This window comes from Mustela nivalis (genome assembly GCF_964662115.1).
Source record: "Mustela nivalis genome assembly, chromosome: 10".
Classification (NCBI taxonomy): Eukaryota; Metazoa; Chordata; class Mammalia; order Carnivora; family Mustelidae; genus Mustela; species Mustela nivalis.
Genome location: NC_139029.1, coordinates 21,971,613 through 21,994,176, shown reverse-complemented (window position 1 = coordinate 21,994,176; position 22,564 = coordinate 21,971,613). Strand labels below are relative to the sequence as shown.

The window sequence follows — 22,564 nt, the reverse complement described above, 5'->3', positions numbered from 1 at the left end:
TTTTAACTACTGACTAGGTAAAAAGTTTAAAAAGCACCAGATGACTTTTAGAAAACTTGTTTTGTTTTTCGTCTCTAATAACAAATAATATTCTGTATGGTCAAGATACGTTTTTTGTTTTTTACTTCCTCCTGGGTCTGGTGGTTACCACAGCAGAGGGGAACACTCTCCTTACCTTTCTGTACACCTGCAGTTAGGTGATGATGTACACAGTGCCTGGGATAGTCTGTGTTCCACTCTTTCTAAAGTGTATACCTCCCCACTTTGTTCATTTTGAAAATGGGATGCATCTTTCAAATGGTAGTATATCATAGTTTAATTGCCAGCATTTCCTTTTAGCAGGACATAAAATGATGTTTCATAAATTTCATAAATTTATGTTTCATGAATTGATGATTTGATGAAATGTGGTAGTTGGTCGTGGCTCAGTTCTGCACACATACCTCACGGAAATCAGTGCTACAAAGGGTCTAATGATCAGAGCCGTAAGTTTTTTCCCAGGGGGAGAGACATAAGATATCTAGCAATTTTGAGGTTTTGAGAGAGTGGGGGCTGGATGTCTCTGAAAAAGACAGGAAAAAATGTGAAAGTGGAGTAATGAGCACTTTTAAGAATTTTTTTTAAAAAGAATTTCACTTTCATGAATTGCCTTATTGACTCCTTGAAACAACCCTTTAATACTGTTGTCCCTGTGAGTTGATAGCAGTGAAAAATGAGGCTTAGAAGGGAAGTGGTAGGGCCTGGATTCAAACTTTGTTCTAATTTCAAATACGCAAAATAGTCTTTTTTAGAAAGAAGGGAGGAAAATTACTGATCTCATTGACTATGACTTGCTCTGTGGAGCTTTGTGGGTAAGATCACTGCAGTAAGAGGAGAAATTAAATTCTCATTTCTCTGACTCATTCAGAATTAATAGATACTCTCTGAAATATTCCTCCTGTTCTGTGAGGCTTTTGAGGAAGCTGATCTATAAGTGGATGGACTCTACTCTCCACAATAGAAGGTTCTTCTCTCTTTCTGCTCTTCTCTCAGTTCTTTGCTGTCTTGCAGTGGAATATAGCCTTGCGCCTCAGTGTAGACAGGGGATCTCTCAGAACCATTCTTGGCCCCACTCTTGAGATTTTGATGGGGCTTGGCTATGTGCATTTTGAACACTCATTGAAGCTTGTATGTGAGTACAGGTTTGGGTTAACATTCATTTAAAGGAAGCCCACAATAAAAATATGCTATTAATCCATCTTTCTTTTTTCTTTTATTTAGCTAATAGACTTTCAGTACTATTATGTACTAGGGAATGCATGACGAAAAAGCCCAACAAAAACCCTGCCTTTATAATGCTTATGTTGGACTTAATTACAGCAGTTGTCATTTGTGAGTGCTTATGAGAGTTGTTGGAGGAGAAGCCTTTTATAATACTTGTGGGAGCTTCTGCAGACCAATTAAATCAGAATCTCTGGGTGTGAGCCCAGACACTTGTAAATTTTAAAAAGATTGTGATGCTCAGCACTAACCATACAACCACTGCACTATGAAAATGAGTGTCCCTGGGAGGGCCAGATTGGCTATATACTTCTAGTAGAGTTAAACCACTTAATTGGCCATTTAAGAGGTTTAATCTTGATATCTTGGATAACGTTACAGAAGAAATACCATCCCAGTGCTTAGCTTTTACTAATTATCATATTGCTTTTGTATAATATGATTTATACTTCACAAATCCTTTGCATATGCATCATTTCATAACTACTCTGTTGTAAACAAAGTTATCCCTGTGCTATAGATGAGAGAACTCAGGCTCGGATTTCATGACCTGTCAATAACCTCTGCTAGTACGTGTCAGGAGTTGAGATAGAATGTTGGTTCTGTGCAGTCTGGTTTAGCTCTTTCTTCAAGACCACATAGCTGTGAATACCTATCCTTATCTTAAATATTAAAAACATTTGTAAAAATCCTGTAAAATATACCAGACCATTTCTATCCCTCTTCCCTCTCTAGGGTGTTCACATTTCTGAGAGACCCTTTTTATGATTCTGAACCCTGTATTCTCTTTTACTCTCTGACTTTTGACAAAAAGTCTTTCCATTCTGCTCTTGGTATCACTTAAAAATCAGACTTGTCAGCCATTTTTATTTAGGGCTATTGTTGATTTACTCAACTTTTTTCTCTTAAGTAAACTTTTTACTGAAATATGACCTGTGTGCTGAAAAGTGTTTAAGTCATAAATGTTCATCTGTGTGTGTTTCTACAAAATGAATACACCCAGTGACTATCCAGATCAAGGTATGGAAGCCTCCGTTAGGCTCCCTCACCTTCAGATAGAAGGAACCTGCTGTTCTGAGGAATTTATAGCAGAAGACCAGGAAGCTATGTTTTATAGGGATAGACTGTACAATAAGGATGAAAAACAGCCCATCCTAGGGATTCCTTTGAAAATCTGGTCCTTGGCAGTATAGTGAAGAAAGTTAAGTATCAGGGACTGTTTCCAGAACAGTCCTTTTAGAGTCAGCCCAGCAGCTTCTTCACAAGCTCTTTCAAAGGGTCATTCAGGAGAGCTTCTGCAGAGTGTTTGTTGATTTGGCGAGTGAGTCTCCCCTGTCATCAGCCTTCTCGCTTGTTGGTGACACTTCCTGCTGCTTCTTTATCCCATTTCCTTCCTGTTTTTGCTTGCAGACCTTTGGAACTGCTGATGAGAAATTGGAGCTGGGATGCTCCTTCTGGGTCGGTGACTTGATTTGTAGATTTATGGAAGATTACTTAGGTGTGTCAGTGGAATTATCCTTCTAATTAATACTTTCGTTACTGACATTAATAGTGGCTAATGCAGGCAGAGTTGTTTGTTATCTAGACCCTGTCATTACCTCCTGGACTCTTATGATAAAGACAGTGGGAGGATCCTTCTAATTTTAGTGGTTCAGTTTTTCAGGATTTTTTTGGTCATTTCAGTTTACTTTGTCATGGTTTTTGAACTTCTGCCAAGCACTACATTCAGTGTTGGAATATGAAAGTGAATACACGGTTTTTGTCAGTTTTACCTTTGCAGTAGGAGGGAGCTATTGTCTTCAGACGTTTTCAGAGATCTCTGTCTTTAGGATCTTATTCCATTCCCATCTCTACTTTAGGATCTCGCTTTGGTGCTCAGTTGGCTGTCATTCACTCCTCTTGAACCAGTAGCAGTCTTACACTTCGATGCTGTGAAGGTCACATCTCAGTGGCTGCCAGAACAGTAGTTTGCCATCTTGATGCGACATGAAACAAAGTTGTATATCCTTTCTTTGTTCCTTCTTGGGTGTGTTTCTTAGTTCACATTAGCCATGAAGTCTTTTTCTGTGTCTTGAACAGAGAATAATTTTGAAAGTAAAATGGGCTAACAGCTGACAGGTGAAAACTCTAAGAATGTCAAGATTCTTGAGTTACCTTTTCTGGGCCAGAGATCTCTGGGTACTGCCCTGAGAACATCTGTTTATTTTGCATCACTGGCCTGTGTATTCACAACGGAGTGTCTCTGCTCCAGCCTCCATTATGATCCTCCCCTACCCAAGTGAAATTTGGTTGTGGTGACTGGAAATGCTGTGAAGTAGCTCTCATCTTTTTCTCTCACTGGTTCTTGCCTTTTGCCACGAGCTTTAATTTGGTCCAGAAGTCAATGGTGAAGACAAGCAAGGTTGCCTCTCTCCAGTTTTATAAAAGCAAAGGTTACTTACCATTTGATAGGATTCTACAAAGCTCTGTGAACCATGTCAAGTTACTCTACCAGATCTTCTTTTCCTTTTGGAAATTAAGGCACATTTGCTTTGTATGTCACAGTCTTAATGTAAGATGTTGGCAAGAGGGGACAGACCTTATTTCCTTAGAAGAGAAGGCATCGGTGTACTTGGCACCAAAACAATTCTTTAGGTCTAATCTTTCAGTCTTTGTAGTTTGAAACACTTCAGAGACAAAGTCTGCTGCATCAGCGATCCAGCCAAAGGGGCTTTCCTGTAGCCTCAAAATATACTGGTATGGGGCAGGCAGAGAGGGAAAGACAACAGATAAGCACTTAAGAGTACTTTTGAAAGAATTTCAGTTAGATATAACATATTTTGAAGGATTAGAAACAAAGTAAAAGATGATGGGTGAATTACTGATGCAGTAAAGCCCTGAGATGGAGAGTAGAGCTGGGGTGGTGGTAGGTGATACAACTTGGCAGGGCCTGTGTCCCAAGGTAAAGTGGAGGGTAATTGAATTGGAATGATGTCAGACCACACTTAGCTCAGTACTCAGAAGTAAGGGAGTTTACACAGGCAGTTGTGAAGTAGGAAATTCTTTTTGTAGGCTTATCACTTTCCAACTGTACTGTTAGCTGCCATACCTGGGGCTTAACTAGAAGTTGTGCTACTGTATAGAGTTAGATTTGGAAGTAGAGAGGTGGGACCAAGAGATGTAGAGTTGTGGCTGGGCTTCAGATAGAAAGGAAAAAATGGGATGGAGGGACATTGGGTATGGTAAGACTGTCCTAAACTCTGTAACATAATTGTATGTCTGTCTCCCCCATTTGGCAAGACTTTCTGCAGTGTTCCTGCCTCTGTGTTGTCTGTTAATTAGATTGTAATGTCTTGAAAGGGCACGGACACTACCCTGTTTTAATTAGCATTTAGTGTAGTCTTGTGTCCACAGTGGTTGCCCACTATTGTTAGTTGATGATGATTAGTGAAGCTGAAGCTATTTTTTAAACAGGGCCCAAGGGATGCAGACAGTGATGAAAACGACAAAGGTGACAAGAAGAACAAGGGTGCGTTTGATGGAGATAAGCTAGGAGATTTGAAGGAGGAGGGTGATGTGATGGACAAGACCAATGGTTTGCCAGTGCAGAATGGGATTGATGCAGACGTCAAAGATTTTAGGTTTGTATGTTTTACACTTCTGACTTTTGAATGGGGGCAATGGGTTTTTGTTTTGGTTTAGTTTTATTTGGATTTTAGGGGTTCCCCCCCCCCCTTATCTGTCCTTTTTAAGAATTGGGTCCAATGCAGGCCATATCACAAGACTGTAAATTTACTACTGGCAAAGTGGAACTTCTAAGAGCCTTCAGTTCCTGGTGCTTTGCCAAAACAATAGAGTTTTGCATTTCTGTAGGGCTCTATTATTTGCAGAATGATTCTATAAATATTTTAGTGATTCTCAAATATCAAAATCACTTGGCATAGGTGCCTTGGGGCTTTCCCTATATTTCTCCCAAATCACTAGCTTGGGAGTAACCATGGTCACTAATGGAAGCGTGTCCCCTCTCTCTGGCATGTTCGTGTGGAGAGAAACAGTTGAAAACCTATGCATTATTTTATTTGAGACTCTTAAACTCCTTGGGAGGTAGGTGGGTCAGTATCATTTTCTTCAGTTTGAAGAACCAGAGGTGCAGCTTACATGACTTGTTCTTAGTCCTCTCCCTTCCATGGATGCTCTCATTCCATCTCTGGTCATGATTGCTTTGAAGGTTTTACCCTATAATGCAATACACACACTTTGCAGATGATGTTGCACATTTGTCTTCTACACTTGGCGTTATTCTTCATTTATGTAGGTAACCTTTAGTGATGGTATATAATTTTAAAAATGTAAAAGTCCTTGGTCAGTGATATACAGATAGAGGATTTGATTTTGAATAATTTAATGTTAGTCTAAAGCTAGTATATGTGTGTCTGAACACACACACTTATCTCTCTGATCCTGATAACCCTCTGAGGCCAAAATTAAAATTCATTTTGGATCATCGCATGCAGAACAACATTCAGTTGTTCAATATTCCTAATTTACTTTGTTAACCTTGTGAGTATAAAGAATTACAGAATTTGAGGTACAGAGTAACAACCACTTACCTAACGTCTTTCAGATGAAGTGGTAGCCTTTCCGTCCTGAACCTCAGGTAGCCCGTAGCAGGGGTTGGTAGCGTTTGACTTCTGGCGGGGTGGTGTTGGTAGGCCACGTGTTGGTAGGCCAGCAGTAGCTGTAATTTGTCCCAGCTGTAGGCTTTCTTTTAGGACTGAAGGGCACAGAGTGCAGTCATAGGCTACGCTCCCCTTACTAGAATGTAACAGTGTTCTGTATTACTCTGATTTGAAATTACACTGTCCTGCAGTCCTTTTACATAGGGAGATCCTATGTCCTGGGTCACCGGAGGCAGTACTCCTTTCTGCCATGTCCTAGAATATTAATTAACAGTGTCCCTTTTTTTGCTCTTAGGAGTATCCTGGTTTGGATGATGAATGATACTGTCACACTACTTTTAATTCGTAGAGTTGTCTCCTCAGCAGGGACATCTACTAGATAATTAATTTATTTTGTACTGTTTTGTAATGGCTTTGCTTCTAGTTTCTTTGAAGAGGCAAATGGGAGACAGGTTTAGCACTGAACAGTAGTACCAAGATAATACTTAAAAGTTTTTTTCACCTGTAAAAAAGGTTTTTTTAAATAGAATCATTCTCATATATGGAATTTCCCCCAGAACCTACTTTTTCCGTTGATTCTCTGTTTAGAGAGTAGGTGTTACTTTGGGGGGAGGGGCTGTGGTTTACTACCTGCATTTTGGGACTTGTTTGCATGGTTGCCACAGGCAGTGTTTTTTTTTTCTCCAGTTCATTCATTGTTCCTCAAATCTGGTCCCTTTGGTTAAAGGGATTGTAAATTAATACTAGTTAATGTGAATTTACTGGGTGGGTTGTGGTGGGAAGGCAAGCAACAGAAGAGTTGTTATAGAGGATATAACATACAAAGCACCATAAAGTGTCTCTGGTTGTTCTGTAGAAATAGTTTTAAGTTATGTTGATGATAAAGTGTGTTCAAGGACATCATCTTTAAACTGGGGTTGCTGTAGTGTCCCTCCCCGCTCAAAATAAGGTTTAATGCCCTCTACTTTCTCTGTTTAGCCGTACCCCTGGTAATTGCCAGAACTCTGCTAATGAAGTGGATCTTCTGGGTCCAAACCAGAATGGTTCTGAGGGCTTAGCCCAGCTGACCAGCACCAATGGTGCCAAGCCTGTGGAGGATTTCTCCAACATGGAGTCCCAGAGTGTCCCCTTGGACCCCATGGAACATGTGGGCATGGAGCCTCTTCAGTTTGATTATTCAGGCACGCAGGTACCTGTGGACTCAGCAGCAGCAACTGTGGGACTTTTTGACTACAATTCTCAACAACAGGTACTGTGTGTGTCTCTCTGTCACTCTCTCTGCTCTCCTCCAGCTAGCACGTGATGCAAGTGACTAAGAATGGGGGGGAAGGGAGGAGGGTGGCGTTATTATAGGCTATAGTAGCCATTCTTAATCCGACAGTGAGGTGGGCACACAAAGCCTCTGTACTTTTCCCTCCAGAGGCGGATTCCCATGAGTATGGGCAAGAGAGCACTGTGTTCCACATGTACTTCCTTTGGCTCATCTGTCACCCCAGGGCCTGGGGGGTTGGGTGAGGTGGTGTTCCCTCTTGTGACACAGTCCTCTTGGATGCTGAATTGATCTCTCTGAAGATTAATAAGATTGTGATGCTGTTGGTTTTGTTTTTAAAATGGTAAACTCCGTTACCTACTGATGGCAAGAGTCCAGTATGAAGTTGTCTTATTAGTCATGTCTTTTAATTAAGTGAGTAACTATAGCTAACAAACATACCTGCCACCTTTCAAAAGAGTTAAAATATGAGTAGGGGAAAAACACAAATCACTCAGTGTGCATCTCTATAGTGAAATTATGTGACTCTTTCTTTTCTTCATAAATCCTTGGAAGACATTATATGTGTGCATTTTGGTTTTAAAGGCATGGTATGCCTAACTCTGGGGTTTACTGATCCCTCTGTTTAATTTTTTTTAAGTAAAAAACCCCCAGCTGTCTGAATTATAAAAGGGGGCAGGTAGCTTCCCCATCTTGTCAGTTACCACAAGATCTCTCTTGTGGCTGGAAGCACTTTGATGGGCCATGAATTTCTGATAGTCATTAATTTTGGACTGGAACATAAACACAGACCTCTGGGCCTGAAAGGTTAAAATCTCATTTTGTTGATTAGAAATTCTATGTCTGTGGGAGAAATTGATGTATGGTCTGTTTCTTTGTTGTTCTCATAAATAGTTGATTTTAAATGAATTTTGCTGATAAAGCTAACCATTTAATATGAATAAGAATTAATCCTAATAACAGTAATAGTAATATTAATAAAGTTTATAAAAGGAAATCCCTTTAAGGGATGATGTGAAATGTGTGCTCTGGTCATATCAGGTGGATCTGTTAGGTTTAATTAACAAAACTCTTTTTCTAGAGAGAGTAAATTCTAAGTGTCCACTACTCTCCCTGTGGCTCCCAATAGATGTGCCGTCTCTCCAGAAGAATGATTTTCTTGTGCTTTTTCTCTTCTTTCACTGTTTTGCCCCCCTTCACAGTGAATCCTCAAAACAACAGATTTGAGTGAAGCCAGAAATTACCTCAGGTGCTGAAAATAGATTAGACTTCAGCTATGTAGGGGACACTGTTACCGCATAGACGTAAGCTTGCTGAGCTTAGGATAGGAGTGTGGTAATTCTCTGTCTAAACTGAGGTTTCTGAGTGTAGTCTACTTTTTTTTTTTTTTCTTTTTTAAAGTAGGCTCTACATTCAGTATGGAGCCCAATGTGGGGCTTGAACTTACAACCCTGAGACCAAGACCTGAGCTGAGATAAAGAGTCAGGTGCTCAACTGACTGAACCACCCAGGCTCCTTGAGTGTAGGCTACTCCCAATCAGGACTCTTTAGCCTGGTTATATCAAGAAATTTTATCTGAATTCTTAATTCTTTCTTTTACCTTGTCTTTTGTGGTCTGAACTTCTAGAACTCTGGCTATTTTTGTGCTTAGCTTTCCATTTCTCATCTAATCCGGTCAAACCCTTTGCTTATTGTTGAAGAAGTGTTTGTCTTTAACCTCTTATAAGGAAAAACCCGATGCTCTTTTACTGAATTGTTCTTTACTTCATAATCAGAGTTGAGATTCTCTTTTGATGTATTGACCTCTCATTTCAAACTAATTTTACCAGTGTTTTGGGAGACTGGATAATTATTAGAACTTCAGGGACATCTGGGTGGCTCAGTCATTTAATCATCTGCCTTTGACCTAGGTCATGATCCCAGGGTCCTGGGATCCAGTCCCACATCAGATTCCTTGCTCAGTGGGGAACCTGCTTCTCACTCTGCCTGCTGCTCCTCCTGGTCATGCTCTCTCTCTCTCCTCTCTGACAGATAAATAAATAAACCTTTAAAAAAAAAAAGGAACTTGAACAGATACGTCCTTTTACAAACTCACAAGCAGTTAACATGATTACATTAAAGATAACACCCACTCAGATTTACGAAGCCTGGGATGCTTTCACCACGTATCCCATTTCAGTAATTTTTGAAGCTGAATGTTACAATTTTGGAAGTTAAAATATTGTTGGTTTTTGGCTTCCCATTCCTGCCTTGGTTGTAGTACCATAGGGTCATTGTTACATAGGTAGACCACCAACACGCAATGTGATCATTTTTGTTTTATTCCGTGGGCCCATAATTCTTGCTTTTCTCAGTAGATTGTTTTACATGGTCGTGTAGTGGGCTCCCTAATAGCATGCCTGGGAACTATTGGGCCAAGACTTCTCAGTGTTTTCAAGACTCTTAACCCTTAACATTCTCCTGAATAGAGGCAGGAGTAGCTGTTAAGGTGGTAGGATCCTTTTTCTACTGGAATTTGGTGTTTGATCTCACATTTTATCCCTTCAATACTCCTTACTCTTTTGCTCTCCATTATGTTTTACTCCCCTTTCCCTTATTACTATTTTAATTAATTGTCATTCTTGAAGATCCAGTGCTTGTTAGCTTTCTTGATCTCCGTATCAATGAGTTTGTCTGTCTCCTTTGAACTCTGTAGTGCTTTGTGCTTCCCTTGAAACCGGAGTCACCATATTCTTCCTTGTGTTATAATTTCTTGTTTAATAGTCCTTGCTAGATTGTAAGCCCCTTGAGGGTAAACTCTTTGGGTCTTGTTCTTCTGTGTCTTCTGCTTTTGCTTTAGCAGACCAAGTTTTCAGGAAATTTTTAACATATTCCTATTACAGTATCTCAGATTACCCCCTTGATTAAATGGGGTTTACCCAAACTGAAATTTGGAACTAGCCTTCTAAGAGATCTAGAGATCACTCTTTGAGGCACTAGCTTGTATGCTACTATGTTAGTCCTTTAGATCTAGCCCGCTAAGCTTGTTTGTTCTCATGTTTGTAACTAGACCTGCACAATATCCAGGAAATTACCTCTTTTTTAGAGTCACAGCCTCTGTTGCCATCTGATGAAAAAAAGTACGTAATTCTTTTGAAATCCAGTTTTGTTGGTAACTTTAGGGAGATCACAGATTTGTGGACTGTGGATTGTAACTTTGTTTGCATTGTTTGTTCTCCCCTGTAGCTGAGCATAACTTTCATGAGTGAAATGGGTTTCCCCCAACCCATAGCTCTCAGTTTGGGTATTGTGACTCATTTGGCCATTTAACTAGTGCAAGGAAGTACTCAAAGACCAGTTTAGGGCTTGCCTAGGTCCTAGAACCTTAGACAAGGGAGCTCATACTCTATTCTGGGGAAGGAAGGACTTTTGGAAGAGGTAGATCTTGAGCTGTGCCTTGTAAGACTTATTTATATAAGGAAAAGAGTGAAAATTCCACTAGAGGAAATAGTAAAACTTAAAGGGTTACTATGAGAACTTAACAGGTGCCTGTTCATTAGATAATGTAGTAGTCATCCTAGGCGGTGGGGTGAGGTTGGGAAACAGTGACCTGTGAGATTGCACAGATGGGGTTGTGAGTCTTAGCAACTTTACCATGCTGCCTGATAGTGACAAGATAGTTCTAAGGAGAAATGACTTAATTAATATGGTTTAGTTTTTTTGTGCTGTTAGTTCAGTAGCAGCTGTAGACAATTCTTACCCGTATTAATCAGTTAATTATTGATGATTGTGTCCTTCCAGGAATCTGGTTCTGCTGGTAGTGAACAGAGCTGGTGCGCCTAGTAAGGCCGACTTACGTGCAACTGTATGGGGCATTTGGGGAACTAAGGCTAAACTGGGTGGTCAGGAATGCTGCCAGAACATGGGAGTGCTCGATGGGGACCAAGGTTATATAGACCTTCCTTGAAAGACAGGTGCAGTGCATAGAATAGTGTATATCTTGTGGAGATAGAAATGAGCATGGTGTGGTCATAGGCTGACAGCAGTAGAAGGCGCACTTAAAGGGAAATGCAACTTGGTGTGTTGGGCTATTGAGTCCAGGTCCCAGAGGCTTGAGAGCCAGGCCCAAGTCCCAGACATTATTAATGATTGTGAGGATTGAACCACAGATCTAGTGTAGTACGTGTTTTTCTACACATTTCTGCTTTTTAGTATTGGCTTTTTTTTTTTTTTTTTTTTAAGTTTTGAGTCACTTGCTATAGTTAATGAGGTAGCTTTATATGTGATTTCATGATGGGATCTGGTTTGGACATTGACAAAATAATTCTTTCTTGTGTCCTATTTCCTTTTAATAGGGATTTTGTTTTGGTTTCATAAAACTGTTAGTATCAACTTCTATTGACATATAGAACAGCCTGCAAATACAGGAAAGGTAATTTTCATGTAGTTCATTACAAACTTAGTGGTACTTAGGGATACTTTGGGTTTTGGCTAGTTAAATTACTTGTCTAGTCACTGTTTATCATAAACTTAAGATTTATTTAAAGCAAGGATTTCTTTTTTTATGCCATGAACCCCTTAGCAGTTTGAGGAAAACTGTGGGCTGCATTGTGTGAATGATATATTTAGTATAAGTAGGTTTACAAAAGAAATAGTTATATAGAAATATTACAGAATATTTAACAATATTTATGAAATATTTAATAAGTTGAATATGTATCTACTTAGTCAAACAATGCGTGTAGCAGAAGTGGGCATACCTAGTGATCATGATGAGGATAAATGTGGCTTTGGGATGTCTAATAGTTGTAAAGGATCATGAAAAATGTATGGTGACTTTTTTTTTTCCTTTTTTGAGATGGGCTGGGAGGAGCAGAGGGGGAGGGAGAGAGAGAATCTTAAGCAGGCTCCGTATAGAGCATGGCCTGCCAGAGGCAGGGCTGGTCTCAAAATTCTGAGATTACCACCTGCACTGAAGTCAAGAGTTAAAGTCAAGTCAACTGATGTGCTGAGCCACCCATGCACCCCATATGTGACTCCTATTGGTGATTAAGTCACAAGTGTATAGCTAATGTTAATGTGCTTTGTTGCCTATAGTCATAATTGAAAGACATGCTGAATTCCATGAAAATAAGGATAATTTTACCTATCCTAAGTATGAAGATTTGAGGTTTAAGTACCCCTAGTTTAGGACATTTTGAAATGTTCATTGGTATTTCTGGAGTATTCTCCCTCTTTCCCTCACTTTCTCTTCATTTTCTTCTCCTTAATTCTGGACAGTGAACAGTGAGCATTATAAACAGTGACAGTTCATAATAATGTGTTTGTACCATTTTGTGTTATGGTACACTAGCTATCTTCTTTGTTTTAATGAAGACCATACAATTATTTATATTTGCCCAAATATATTTTATAAAGTTACTACTAGATTTCATTATATTACAGTCATATGTAGCAGAAACCAAAGCCAGGATTACATCTTTATAGATTAATAAGATTAATTGTTGATACTATTTAGAATTCAGTTAATCTAAAAATAATCCAGTGCAGCATGTTGTACAAAATTGCATACTGATGTGCTAAAACTCTCACCTGTTAAGCATGAATTTTAGCAAAGAAACAATACTCTGGAAATCATAATCGAAGTACAGATTCATTCCCTCACAGCCCTAGGCAGATGGGAGAGGAAGTGGCACACAGTGGTTTTAAAAGTGTGGTAGTGATTAGATGTCATTATTCTGAAGCCAGGTTTGTGTAGTTTTAATATAGGTCTTTAATATTCTCAGCTTTCCTTTCAATTGACAAGTGAGAGGAAGGTTATTTTTATCAGTGTCATGTATAGTCACTGTTAAAATATTGACTTTAGCTAGAGGTTTGGGTCAGTTGAAGCTTACCTTTATTGCTCTTGGACTTTGTTGGAATTTTCTTTTCTTTTTTCTTCCTTTCTTTTCTTTTCTTTCTTTTTTTTTTTTTTTTTAAGATTTTTATTTATTTATTTGACAGACAGAGATCACAAGTAGGCAGAGAGGCAGGCAGGGGGAGAGAGAGAGAGAGAGAGAGAGAGAGGAGGAAGCAGGTTCCCTGCTGAGCAGAGAGCCCGATTCGGGGCTTGATCCCAGGACCCTGGGATCATGACCTGAGCCGAAGGCAGAGGCTTTAACCCACTGAGCCTCCCAGACGCCCCTGGAATTTTCTGATTTTCCTCAAAAGATACTTATTTACTTAGTAGAAGGACATGTTTATTTTTCCCCTTCACATGTTAAGAGATTATTTTGGAATCAAAATAGCAGATGTTCCATCTGCTAAGGAAATGAAAGGAAGTTTTCTTTTTGACAGTATCATCAGCATGATTCATATGTACCTGTTCATCCATAAATCATTGTTGATCCTTGTAGTTGTTCAAATAACCTGGTCGAAAATGGGCTTTGATCTGGAAGCTTCAGACAGTAGCAGACTTTCACATATTTCATGTACTAAAGACTGGCTGTCATGATAAATTTTTTTCTTAAAAGATTATAGTCCCACCATTGATGTAATAATACTTTCAGTGTTTCGAAGATCTTTTCCCTGTGAACCCTTATAATATCCCCATGGGATAGGGCTATTAAAGTTTTACAGATAAGAAACTTAAGACCTCATGAAGCTTGGAGAGTTACTGAAGGTCATATACTATAAGCTGTGGGAACATCTGTGTTTTGGTGTCTAGCTCTGGGCTCTGTCCTTTGGACCTAGTACTAGAAAAACAAAGCCTTTTGATACGTGGGGCTGTCTCACCTACAAATTCAGTTGCATTTGTGGTTTTCTCTACATGGAGTATATGGTAAAGCATATTCTTCCACAGCAAAACAAAAGAGGGTTTTCTTCATTCCTTTTTATCTTTGTGACCTGTTGACAGCAGTTCATGCTCATGAACTCATTGGGGTTTTTTTTTTTTTTTTTTTTTTAAAGATTTTATTTATTTGACAGGGAGAGAGAGCATGAGTGAGAGTGCACCACATGAGCAGGGGCAGAGGGAGAGGGAGAAGCAGGCTCCCTGCTGAGCAGAGAGCCTGGTGCAGGACTCATTCCCAGGACCCTGGGATAATGACCTGAGCCAAAGGCAGAGGTTTTAACCCACTGAACCACCCAGGCGCCCCTGGGATTTTTTTAAATTAACATTCACTCCAAGGAGTTTTGCCCTCTCCTTTCTTCATCCTGAGCTGCCCTGTTGGGGAAGGAACTGTAAGAGGTGTCTCACAGAAGGGCCATGTCTGTATAGGGGTACTCCCCCTATTCATTAGAAAGGACACACATAAAGGACAGTTCCTAGCTTGTGTTTTACCTGTTAATTTTATGTGTGTTAATTTTGATACTTCCAGCTACCTTGCATGTTAGACATGTCTTTCAATGAGTCACAGAGAGATTATCTTTGCCCTGTGTCATGTAGTCTGCATTGGAGCTAAGATATGACTCCAGGCTTTCTGACCCCAGAGTCTATGCTCTTATCCTCTGTCCACTGTGTATATAGCATTAAATGGGTTAGAAGCCAGGGCTGGCAGGACATTTTATTTTGGTGGGGGAGTGGGGAGACAGTCTTTCACACACATCAGCTCCATATTTAGATATTACTTCATATTCTGAAAACTGAGCGACTGTTTTTATGCCAACACATTATTGATAACAATATAACAACAGTGGTAGCTGTCTTTTATCACTTAGCACTATAGTAGGTGTTTCTGACTGCCCCTTTCTGGAATAAAAACCTTACAGGCTATCTTTTGAAAAGTCATGTAGTGACAGAGAAGGGAGTCAAATCAGTTTGCTTGTGTAGTTCCCAGATTATGCCTTCAGTGTTTCTTACTAGGAACCTTGATGAGCTTGAAGTAGTTGATGCATTTTCCCTTGCATTCACTGTCTTGAACAATTTAAGAATTCAATCCAAGTATATTGTAATCAGTAGTGGCACATTTACCATTATTACCACCTTTAAAACAAGCGTGCTCTCCAAATCTCACAGTATTGTGTTTCTCAGTTACCATTGGCTTGCTTTCTGAAAATGACGAAAATGTTAACAGAGCTCAGTGCTTTGCCCAGCAGATGGCATTTGTATGAGTTTTTCAGGATCCTTTGGAATCCATTACTTGCCAATTACCCAATTTTGTTTTGAATACCCTGTATTTCCAGTTAATATTGGACCATTTACATAAAGAGAATGTGCCAGAATTGCTGTAATCTATGCTATAATCAAATCTGCTTGCTGTAGATGATAATTTACTTTTGTTAATTGTTTACTGCAGAATGCATTCAAGAAAACAATTCCTTCTCTATTCACCATAATCACTGCGATATCAATCAACTCTCAAACACAGAATATGTGGGAGTTCTTGTAGGACCTGTATGTTTTTAGTTCAAAGTAGTAATTTCTACTTCTCAAAGTATGGTGAAGTGGCGCGGAGACTCACAGACCAAGGTTGTGCAGAATGGTTGGTATTTACACCAACTGGATATATGTGGTACACATACAGTTAAGGGGTTCTATGCCATGTTAAAAACCTGTGAAGTGGGGATAATTCATATGGCATAGCAGTGAGTACTGTTTTTGGTTAATGAGATCACTTCAGAAGTTCTGTTCTCAACACACTGTCTTTATTTCTCTGGCTCCATGTCATAGCACCTCACTAATAAGTTCTCAAAAAATGTTGAATGAATTGTTTGCAGCAGGGCAAAGAAGTATAGAGGGAAGAGGCTAGAATGAGCCATGTCTGATATGTTAAATATTTCAAAAGACTTGAGGCTAGGAAAATTCCAGAGACCCAGTGAAGATACAGTACATATCTAGTGAAACTATGAGGTATTTTTATAGCATTGGAAAAAGCTTAGAAACAACTTTCCACTATTTTACTGTAATGTTTTCTCCCTCCTGGCTGCCCGTCTTGGGTGAGCTGTTTCCTGTTGGTAGGAATACTGTGGAACACTGTTCTTTAGGCAAGACAGACACATGAAAAACAACTTGGAAAAATCACAAGATCATAGTTACCCAGTAGTCCTGATTGGCTCCCTTCCTGGAGTGAACAGTTGTTTTGATAGGCTGGTCTATAAATCCCAGTATTGCTTTTGAAGACTTGATATTTCATCATTGCCCCTAAAGGAGTATATGTCTTTTTACTGGCATCATAATGAAGTTTCTTGTTTCTTTAACCTTTGAAAATAAAACTCAAAAAGTATTTTTGAAATCTATACATGGTTACTTTTTATTTCCTTAAATACTATAAAAGCAAAGGCTAATTATACGCTGGTATTTAGAAAGAAGAATATTTACAAAGAGAGGTAACAGGTGACATTAGTATGTTCGAAATATTCACCTTTTGTTGTTTCTTTAAAAATTTGCCTACTCATAATAACGTCTCTCCACTGCTGAAGAAAACATTATATGTCAAGCTCTGATTATAATTAAGCTGAGTTGGTGGGATGACATTATCTCTTAATGTCTACAACAGTCAGGTCTCTTCATGAGGAAATCTGTTATTTAAGATCCATGGTGTCTGCTGTATGTCCTCCAGTGATATCGGCCTACCAAAAACTGTAGAAAGAGCAGGTAGGGAGGTTGATGATCCTTCCTAAGGAGGTGCCTTCAGTGAGCTTAGCGAATGAGGACATTTTCAGTATGACTGTCTGGAAGGTGACATGTCAAGGCAATTGATAACCCCCCCTTTTTTTTGCACCAGCACTTCAGGCTAACGTGTCACCATCTTAGGCAGTGTTGCATCCTTAGTCCTTTGCATAGTCCTTGCATGGGTATTATTGGTTTCATATTATTTGTAGGATGAATGAGTGAATGATTAACCTTGTAGTAAAAAAGAATTTTGACATATTCTTAGTGTCAGGGCTTTTGCATTCCTTTCCTGTTCCTGTGAACTAAGAAGTGTGCTAAGTCTGTGCTCATAACCCAGGTTTTTTTAGGAGCAGCTGTATTTCTGTTGTTTGATTTCCTACACATAAAGAATAGGTATTTTAGGAAACTGGAGGGCTCCCAAAGGTGGCAGCTGTCTAATTTATTTTATTTATTTTATTCAGTGTTCCAGGATTTATTGTTTATGCACCACACCCAGTGCTCCATGCAATACGTGCCCTCTGTAATACCCACCACTAGGCTTGCTAACCCTCCCCCCAATCTAATTTATTCATTGTGATAAGCCACTAGTTGAGGAAGGTATCCAATATCATTTCCCTGGGAAGAGAGAGCCAGAGGATGAAATGAACACTTTTTTGCTTTCCTTTCCAAAATGTGAGGATTAATTCAAAGTGTTTGTGGGGTTCTTAAAAGAGCTGAAGAGAGGTGACAGCACTAGGGGCAATAGGGTGTAAGTCATTTTTGCAGTAGATTTAATTTTGAGTGTGCCTTGGATCAGGCAGGACCCTCAGACCTGTTGACAGCTGTTTGGGCGTTTGTATGATTGTTTGTGGTTCAGGGGACAGCAGACTAACTTGTGAGGTAGTAGGCGGCACACGGGAACTGGGTGCACCCACTGGAGGTAGAGAAGGAGAGGGAAAACCTTACTATGAAGTTTGATGATACCATCAGAATGGGACTGGAGTAGAGCAGGAGAACGTTTTTATTTAAAAATGTCATTCCTGAACAAGGGTTTATAGAAATTTCTATTCAGAGAGGTTTCAAGATTATTTCATGAGATAGTTTCTCTAACCTCATCATGTCTTTCTCTTCCTTCAGCTGTTCCAAAGACCCAACGCGCTTGCCGTCCAGCAGTTGACCGCAGCTCAGCAGCAGCAGTACGCACTGGCGGCGGCTCATCAGCCCCATATCGGTAAGTCCTCGGCGGTCCCCAAGGGGGCGGGCCCACAGTGACACCGTGGCCACCACTTTAAGCTGCTAGCTGCCACGAAACCCACTGCTGGAAAGTGATTCTAATCATCTCAGAGTAGATGGCCTCTTCCTCCTGTCCTGCGCTACCTTTTGGCAGTTCTTTATTTTTGGCAACCCTCTAGACTTCTAAGATTTCTTAGTGTCCAGGTATTGGTCTGCTCCCGCTGTTTTGGGATTTAAAGTATCTAACTACAGTAGTGACTAGCATCAACTCTTTTGGCGAGACTGGGTGAAAGCGATGGCATAAGAATAGTTTTGCTCTTGTCAGAGTTGCCTCAACTGTGAGTTTATCAACTTACCATCTTGCTAAGTAGCAGGTAGTAAATCCATTTTCCAAGCAACATGTATTGAAGATCTGAAAAAGTTTTCTCATTTAATGTCTGTTTTTAAAAGTAGCTTTGCCCTTCTCCTATAGCACGTGTTAATGTTTGGTGTGCATATCTTGTCTTCCTGCCTAGACCTTCCTCACGGAGCTTTTAAAGGTCTCTTTGAAACAAAAGGCTGTGTACATAAACAAGCAGATGTAGAATTTTTTTTTTTTTTTTATGTGTCAAAATGATACCGTTCAGTAGGAAGGAGATCGCAAATCAGATTGTGATATGTTGTGGAAGAAAAGACTTGCTTCCAACCCAAATGTATTAAGGCTAGGCATAACAGCTTTTGCCGGAATCTGGTTTAATTTATAATTGAAGATGCTAGTCTTCATAAATACCTATACATTTTCTTTGAGAAAAACTGTTAGGAAAATTGTTTGAAGTGGAGATAAATTCTTCCTCCCATCCCATTACAGAGTCTTTAAAATTGCTTTGTTTTAGCCTGCCATAATTTTGATAGTCCTTGAGAAATTGTGCTGAATTTGAAACTGCTTAACAGATTAAATTGTTAGCAAAGATAAAAAACAAAAAACAAAACAACAAAAAAAAGACAAAAAAAAATATATAAGTGTCACTCTGATCTTTAGTATAGAGATTATTTTAACTTTTTAAAAGACCTCTTTCCTTTCAACCTATCCTGTCTTGTCTTTTTTCTTTTTTCTTCACCTGAAGTATGGAGTGAGTAGCTAAATTGTGTAGGATCTGGTGGGGCTGCAGTTCTAGTTGGGTGTGTTTTTACTGACAGGTGTGTTTTCAGCAGGTTTAGCGCCCGCTGCCTTTGTCCCCAATCCATACATCATCAGCGCTGCTCCCCCGGGGACGGACCCCTACACAGCTGGACTGGCGGCAGCTGCAACACTAGGTGAGGTGTTCTTCTGCATGTGGGACTTTATCCCCTGCTAAAGTCGTGGGGGCTGGCAGGCATTCTTTGGACCCTGTTCCCCAATCCAAGTGGAGATTTTTCTCCTGGTTTCCAGTGTCCTCTCCCTGCCAGCTCGATAGCTCTCCTTAGCTGTAACCTCACCTTGAACACATCCAAAGGCAAATTCATGAGCTGCTCCTATATGGGTGTTTGTGATCCATGGAACCACCAAACTGCTCGTACATAGTTTGGGAAATGATCCCCTTTCCTAAGTCATCCTACTGCCTGTGGTCTGCCACAGGCCAGGTCCTTATACTCTATCTAGCAGGCTTTGGCACCTGTTCTCACTTACATGTTCCTGATTTGCTTACCCCTCCCCACCAGTGTTCTCGAAAACTGTTTTTAAACATAGATCTTACCTTTTCACCTTTCTTCCTTAAATCCATCACCAATTTCTTTTCTTTTCTTTCTTTTTTCATAGTGTATTATCTTTTTTTTTTTTTAAGATTTTATTTATTTATTTGACAGAGAGCACAAGCAGGGGAAGCGGCAGGCAGAGGGTGAGGGAAAAGTAGGCTCCCCACTGAGTAAGGAGCCTGATGCCAGGCTTGATCCCAGGACCCCGAGATTGTGACATGAGCCAAAGGCAGACACTCAGGGGTGTCTGCGCCACCCAGAGGCCCCTCAGGATGCATTATCTTTAATAAATGCACAGCACCAGTGTCCTCTGCCATTTAGTGTTTTCTCATAGAAGAAGCTTGTACCGATTTCTGGTTACCCACGCAAACATAGCCCACCACAGCTATCAGACATGGCTGATTATTCCATCCTAATTGGGTGGTGGTGTGCTATTCCTTGGTACACTGTTTTTAAGGAGCTACCATGACAAACGGAGGATAAGCAAGGATTAGGACCCACTCTGATTTCGCTGTGATTTGTGTGTAGATGTCCCCACATGTATACCACTTTTCTCCCCATCCAGATTGGCTGTCACCGGCTCACCCAAGACATTCTAGCAGAGCTAAAGTGATTTTGGATTGCTGTGGGCACCACACTGGCTTAGGTCTCTGTGTCTTAGGACACTGTAGTTTCCTTAGTCTTCTGTAGTAAATGCTTCCCATTCTTTGCCTGGCGCTCTCCTTAGCTCTCACTGCCACCACCTAGAAACCCTCCCTTTACTGATTCCCCTGTTCTTTCTCTGTTACTTACTTTTACTTTATATTTGCTTGTGGATGTATGCATGAGTGGTTTGTTTCCCCTTGAGACTGAACTCTTTCGAAAGCAGTCCTTTCTGTTACTTGACTCTGGAGCACCATTGCTGGCATCATAATGGGCTCACATAGGTATGGTAGATTGAATTCAACATTGGGACAAAGTCAGTGTCTTCCAAAGTAAAAATTCTCTGGGAACAAATCCCTCCAAGTCATGTAAATCATAATTAAATATTACTGTTATAAGATTTTATTTACTATTATATAGCATGTGATTTGCCACCTTTTTTTTTTTTTTTAAGATTTTATTTATTTATTTGACAGAGAGCACAAGTAGACGGAGAGGCAGGCAGAGAGAGAGAGAGGGAAGCAGGCTCCCCGCTGAGCAGAGAGCCTAATGCAGGACTCGATCCCAGGACCCTGAGATCATAACCTGAGCCAAAGGCAGTGGCTTAACCCACTGAGCCACCCAGGCGTCCCTGATTTGCCACTTTTAACTCAGATGCAGTATAGCATTTCTTACTATTTTCTTTAGCATAGTTCACATTATAGCATGCATTTTGATGGCAGTGTATATAGTGTAGTTCCTCTGTCTCCCTTGCCGTTGAGGGAAACAGAAAGCTCTTAACTAGCAGAATGATCTTTGCTAACCATCTTTAGTATTTATTCAGCTGTTACTAACTATTGGCCAAGCATTGTGTTGGGTGCTTTTCTTTCATATGAGTTGTTGGACGACGGTTGTTTTTTTCCCCCCAAGATTTTATTTTATTTATTTATTTATTTCAAAGAGAGAAAGAGAGTGAGAGCAAGAGTACACTTGCATGAGCAGGGGTAGGAGTGGAGGGTGGGAATCTCAAGCAGACTCCCTGCTGAGCATGGAGTCTGGTGTGGGGCTTGAACCCATGACCCTGAGATCCCAGCTTGAGCTGAAACCAGGAGTCAGATGCTTAACCGACTGAGGCAGCCAGTGCTCTGGATGATGATTTTACAGATTAAGAATTTGGGGCTCTAAGAGCTGTTTTTTTTTTTGAGGTCACACTACTTAAATATTACGGAGTTGGGGTTTGAACCAGGTCTAACCCAGAGTCCATGCATGCACGTCACTGTAGTGTAATGTTGAATTATCTCTTCTCTTTCTTTTCTCTGCTGACTTAGTGTATGTTATTTACAACGAAGAGCTATCTTAGGGACAACACTCTAGTCCTCACTGGAATCATGGTTTGGAGATGAGAGTCTTGCTCTTTGTACCTACCCATCAGCTGAGCCAGATTGAGAAAGACTTCAGTGCTTTCACGAAGAACCAGAGATGCTAACCACCCAGACTGTGACACTGCATATGCTTGTGGGGTGCTGATCACACGGGAATTCGAGCAGGCATCCTGATGAGCCAAGTTCCATTGACGATGCACCCCGGGAGGTATTTTCCTAACCGCAGTCAGAGGCCATGTGATCCCAGAGAGTAGTAGAAATGCTAGTTGAGAAAACTGAAGATGATTATATGAATGTTGGTGGTAACAGCAGTCTGTGCCCAGTTGAAGGTTTTGTTGTTGACGTGTGTCAGAGCCTTGAGACTGTGGCTGCAGGTTGCAATCCAGTCTTTCCCCATGGATGTGGCAACACCGTTACCCTTATCATACCCATTTGCAGGTGAGGAAACTAGGGCCTAGGTTAACGTCTTCATTGTGGTGTTTTCTCTTCCATTCTCTTCTGTAAATGCCCAAGACCACCCCACTTTGTAAACACTATTCAGGTGGATTTGGGGACTCCCTACTCTCTAATTTGGAGGTGTAAGGTTTTTAGACTCTTCAGATTCTGAGGAGTTAAATGTTTTTTATAAACCCTTTGCCTGCTATAAAAAAGTAGCCCATACTGTCACCTAGGTTCTCTAAGCAGCATGTTTATTTTGCACCCAGATGTAGTATTTCACAGTGGGTAGCCTTATAAACAGAGCTGCTTGATCTTGGTTAATAGGCCCACAGGTGCAGAAAATACCAAATCAGAAATGTCAGAGCAGTATCAGGCAGTGATGTAATTTGACTTATTGGAATCTTAGAAGCTTAAAACAAACAAGCAAAACACATATTCCAGT

At 40.3% G+C, this 22,564-nt stretch overlaps 1 protein-coding gene across 31 annotated transcripts in view; it reads left to right on the top strand.

Annotated features, from left to right (window-relative positions):
* The window catches only part of PUM1 (pumilio RNA binding family member 1), a 138,384-nt gene that overhangs the window by 73,907 nt on the left and 41,913 nt on the right, over positions 1–22,564 (top strand). For 14 of the 31 annotated variants that reach the window (XM_082685620.1, XM_082685618.1, XM_082685606.1 and 11 more), the window contains 4 exons: positions 4,714–4,880; positions 6,897–7,167; positions 17,876–17,969; positions 19,163–19,264. In XM_082685620.1, coding sequence (XP_082541746.1) covers positions 4,714–4,880; positions 6,897–7,167; positions 17,876–17,969; positions 19,163–19,264 — 634 coding nt within the window. Of the gene's footprint in view, positions 1–4,713; positions 4,881–6,896; positions 7,168–17,875; positions 17,970–19,159; positions 19,265–22,564 lie in introns of all 31 variants that reach the window. The other 17 variants (XM_082685619.1, XM_082685635.1, XM_082685633.1 and 14 more) reach the window with 3 other exon arrangements.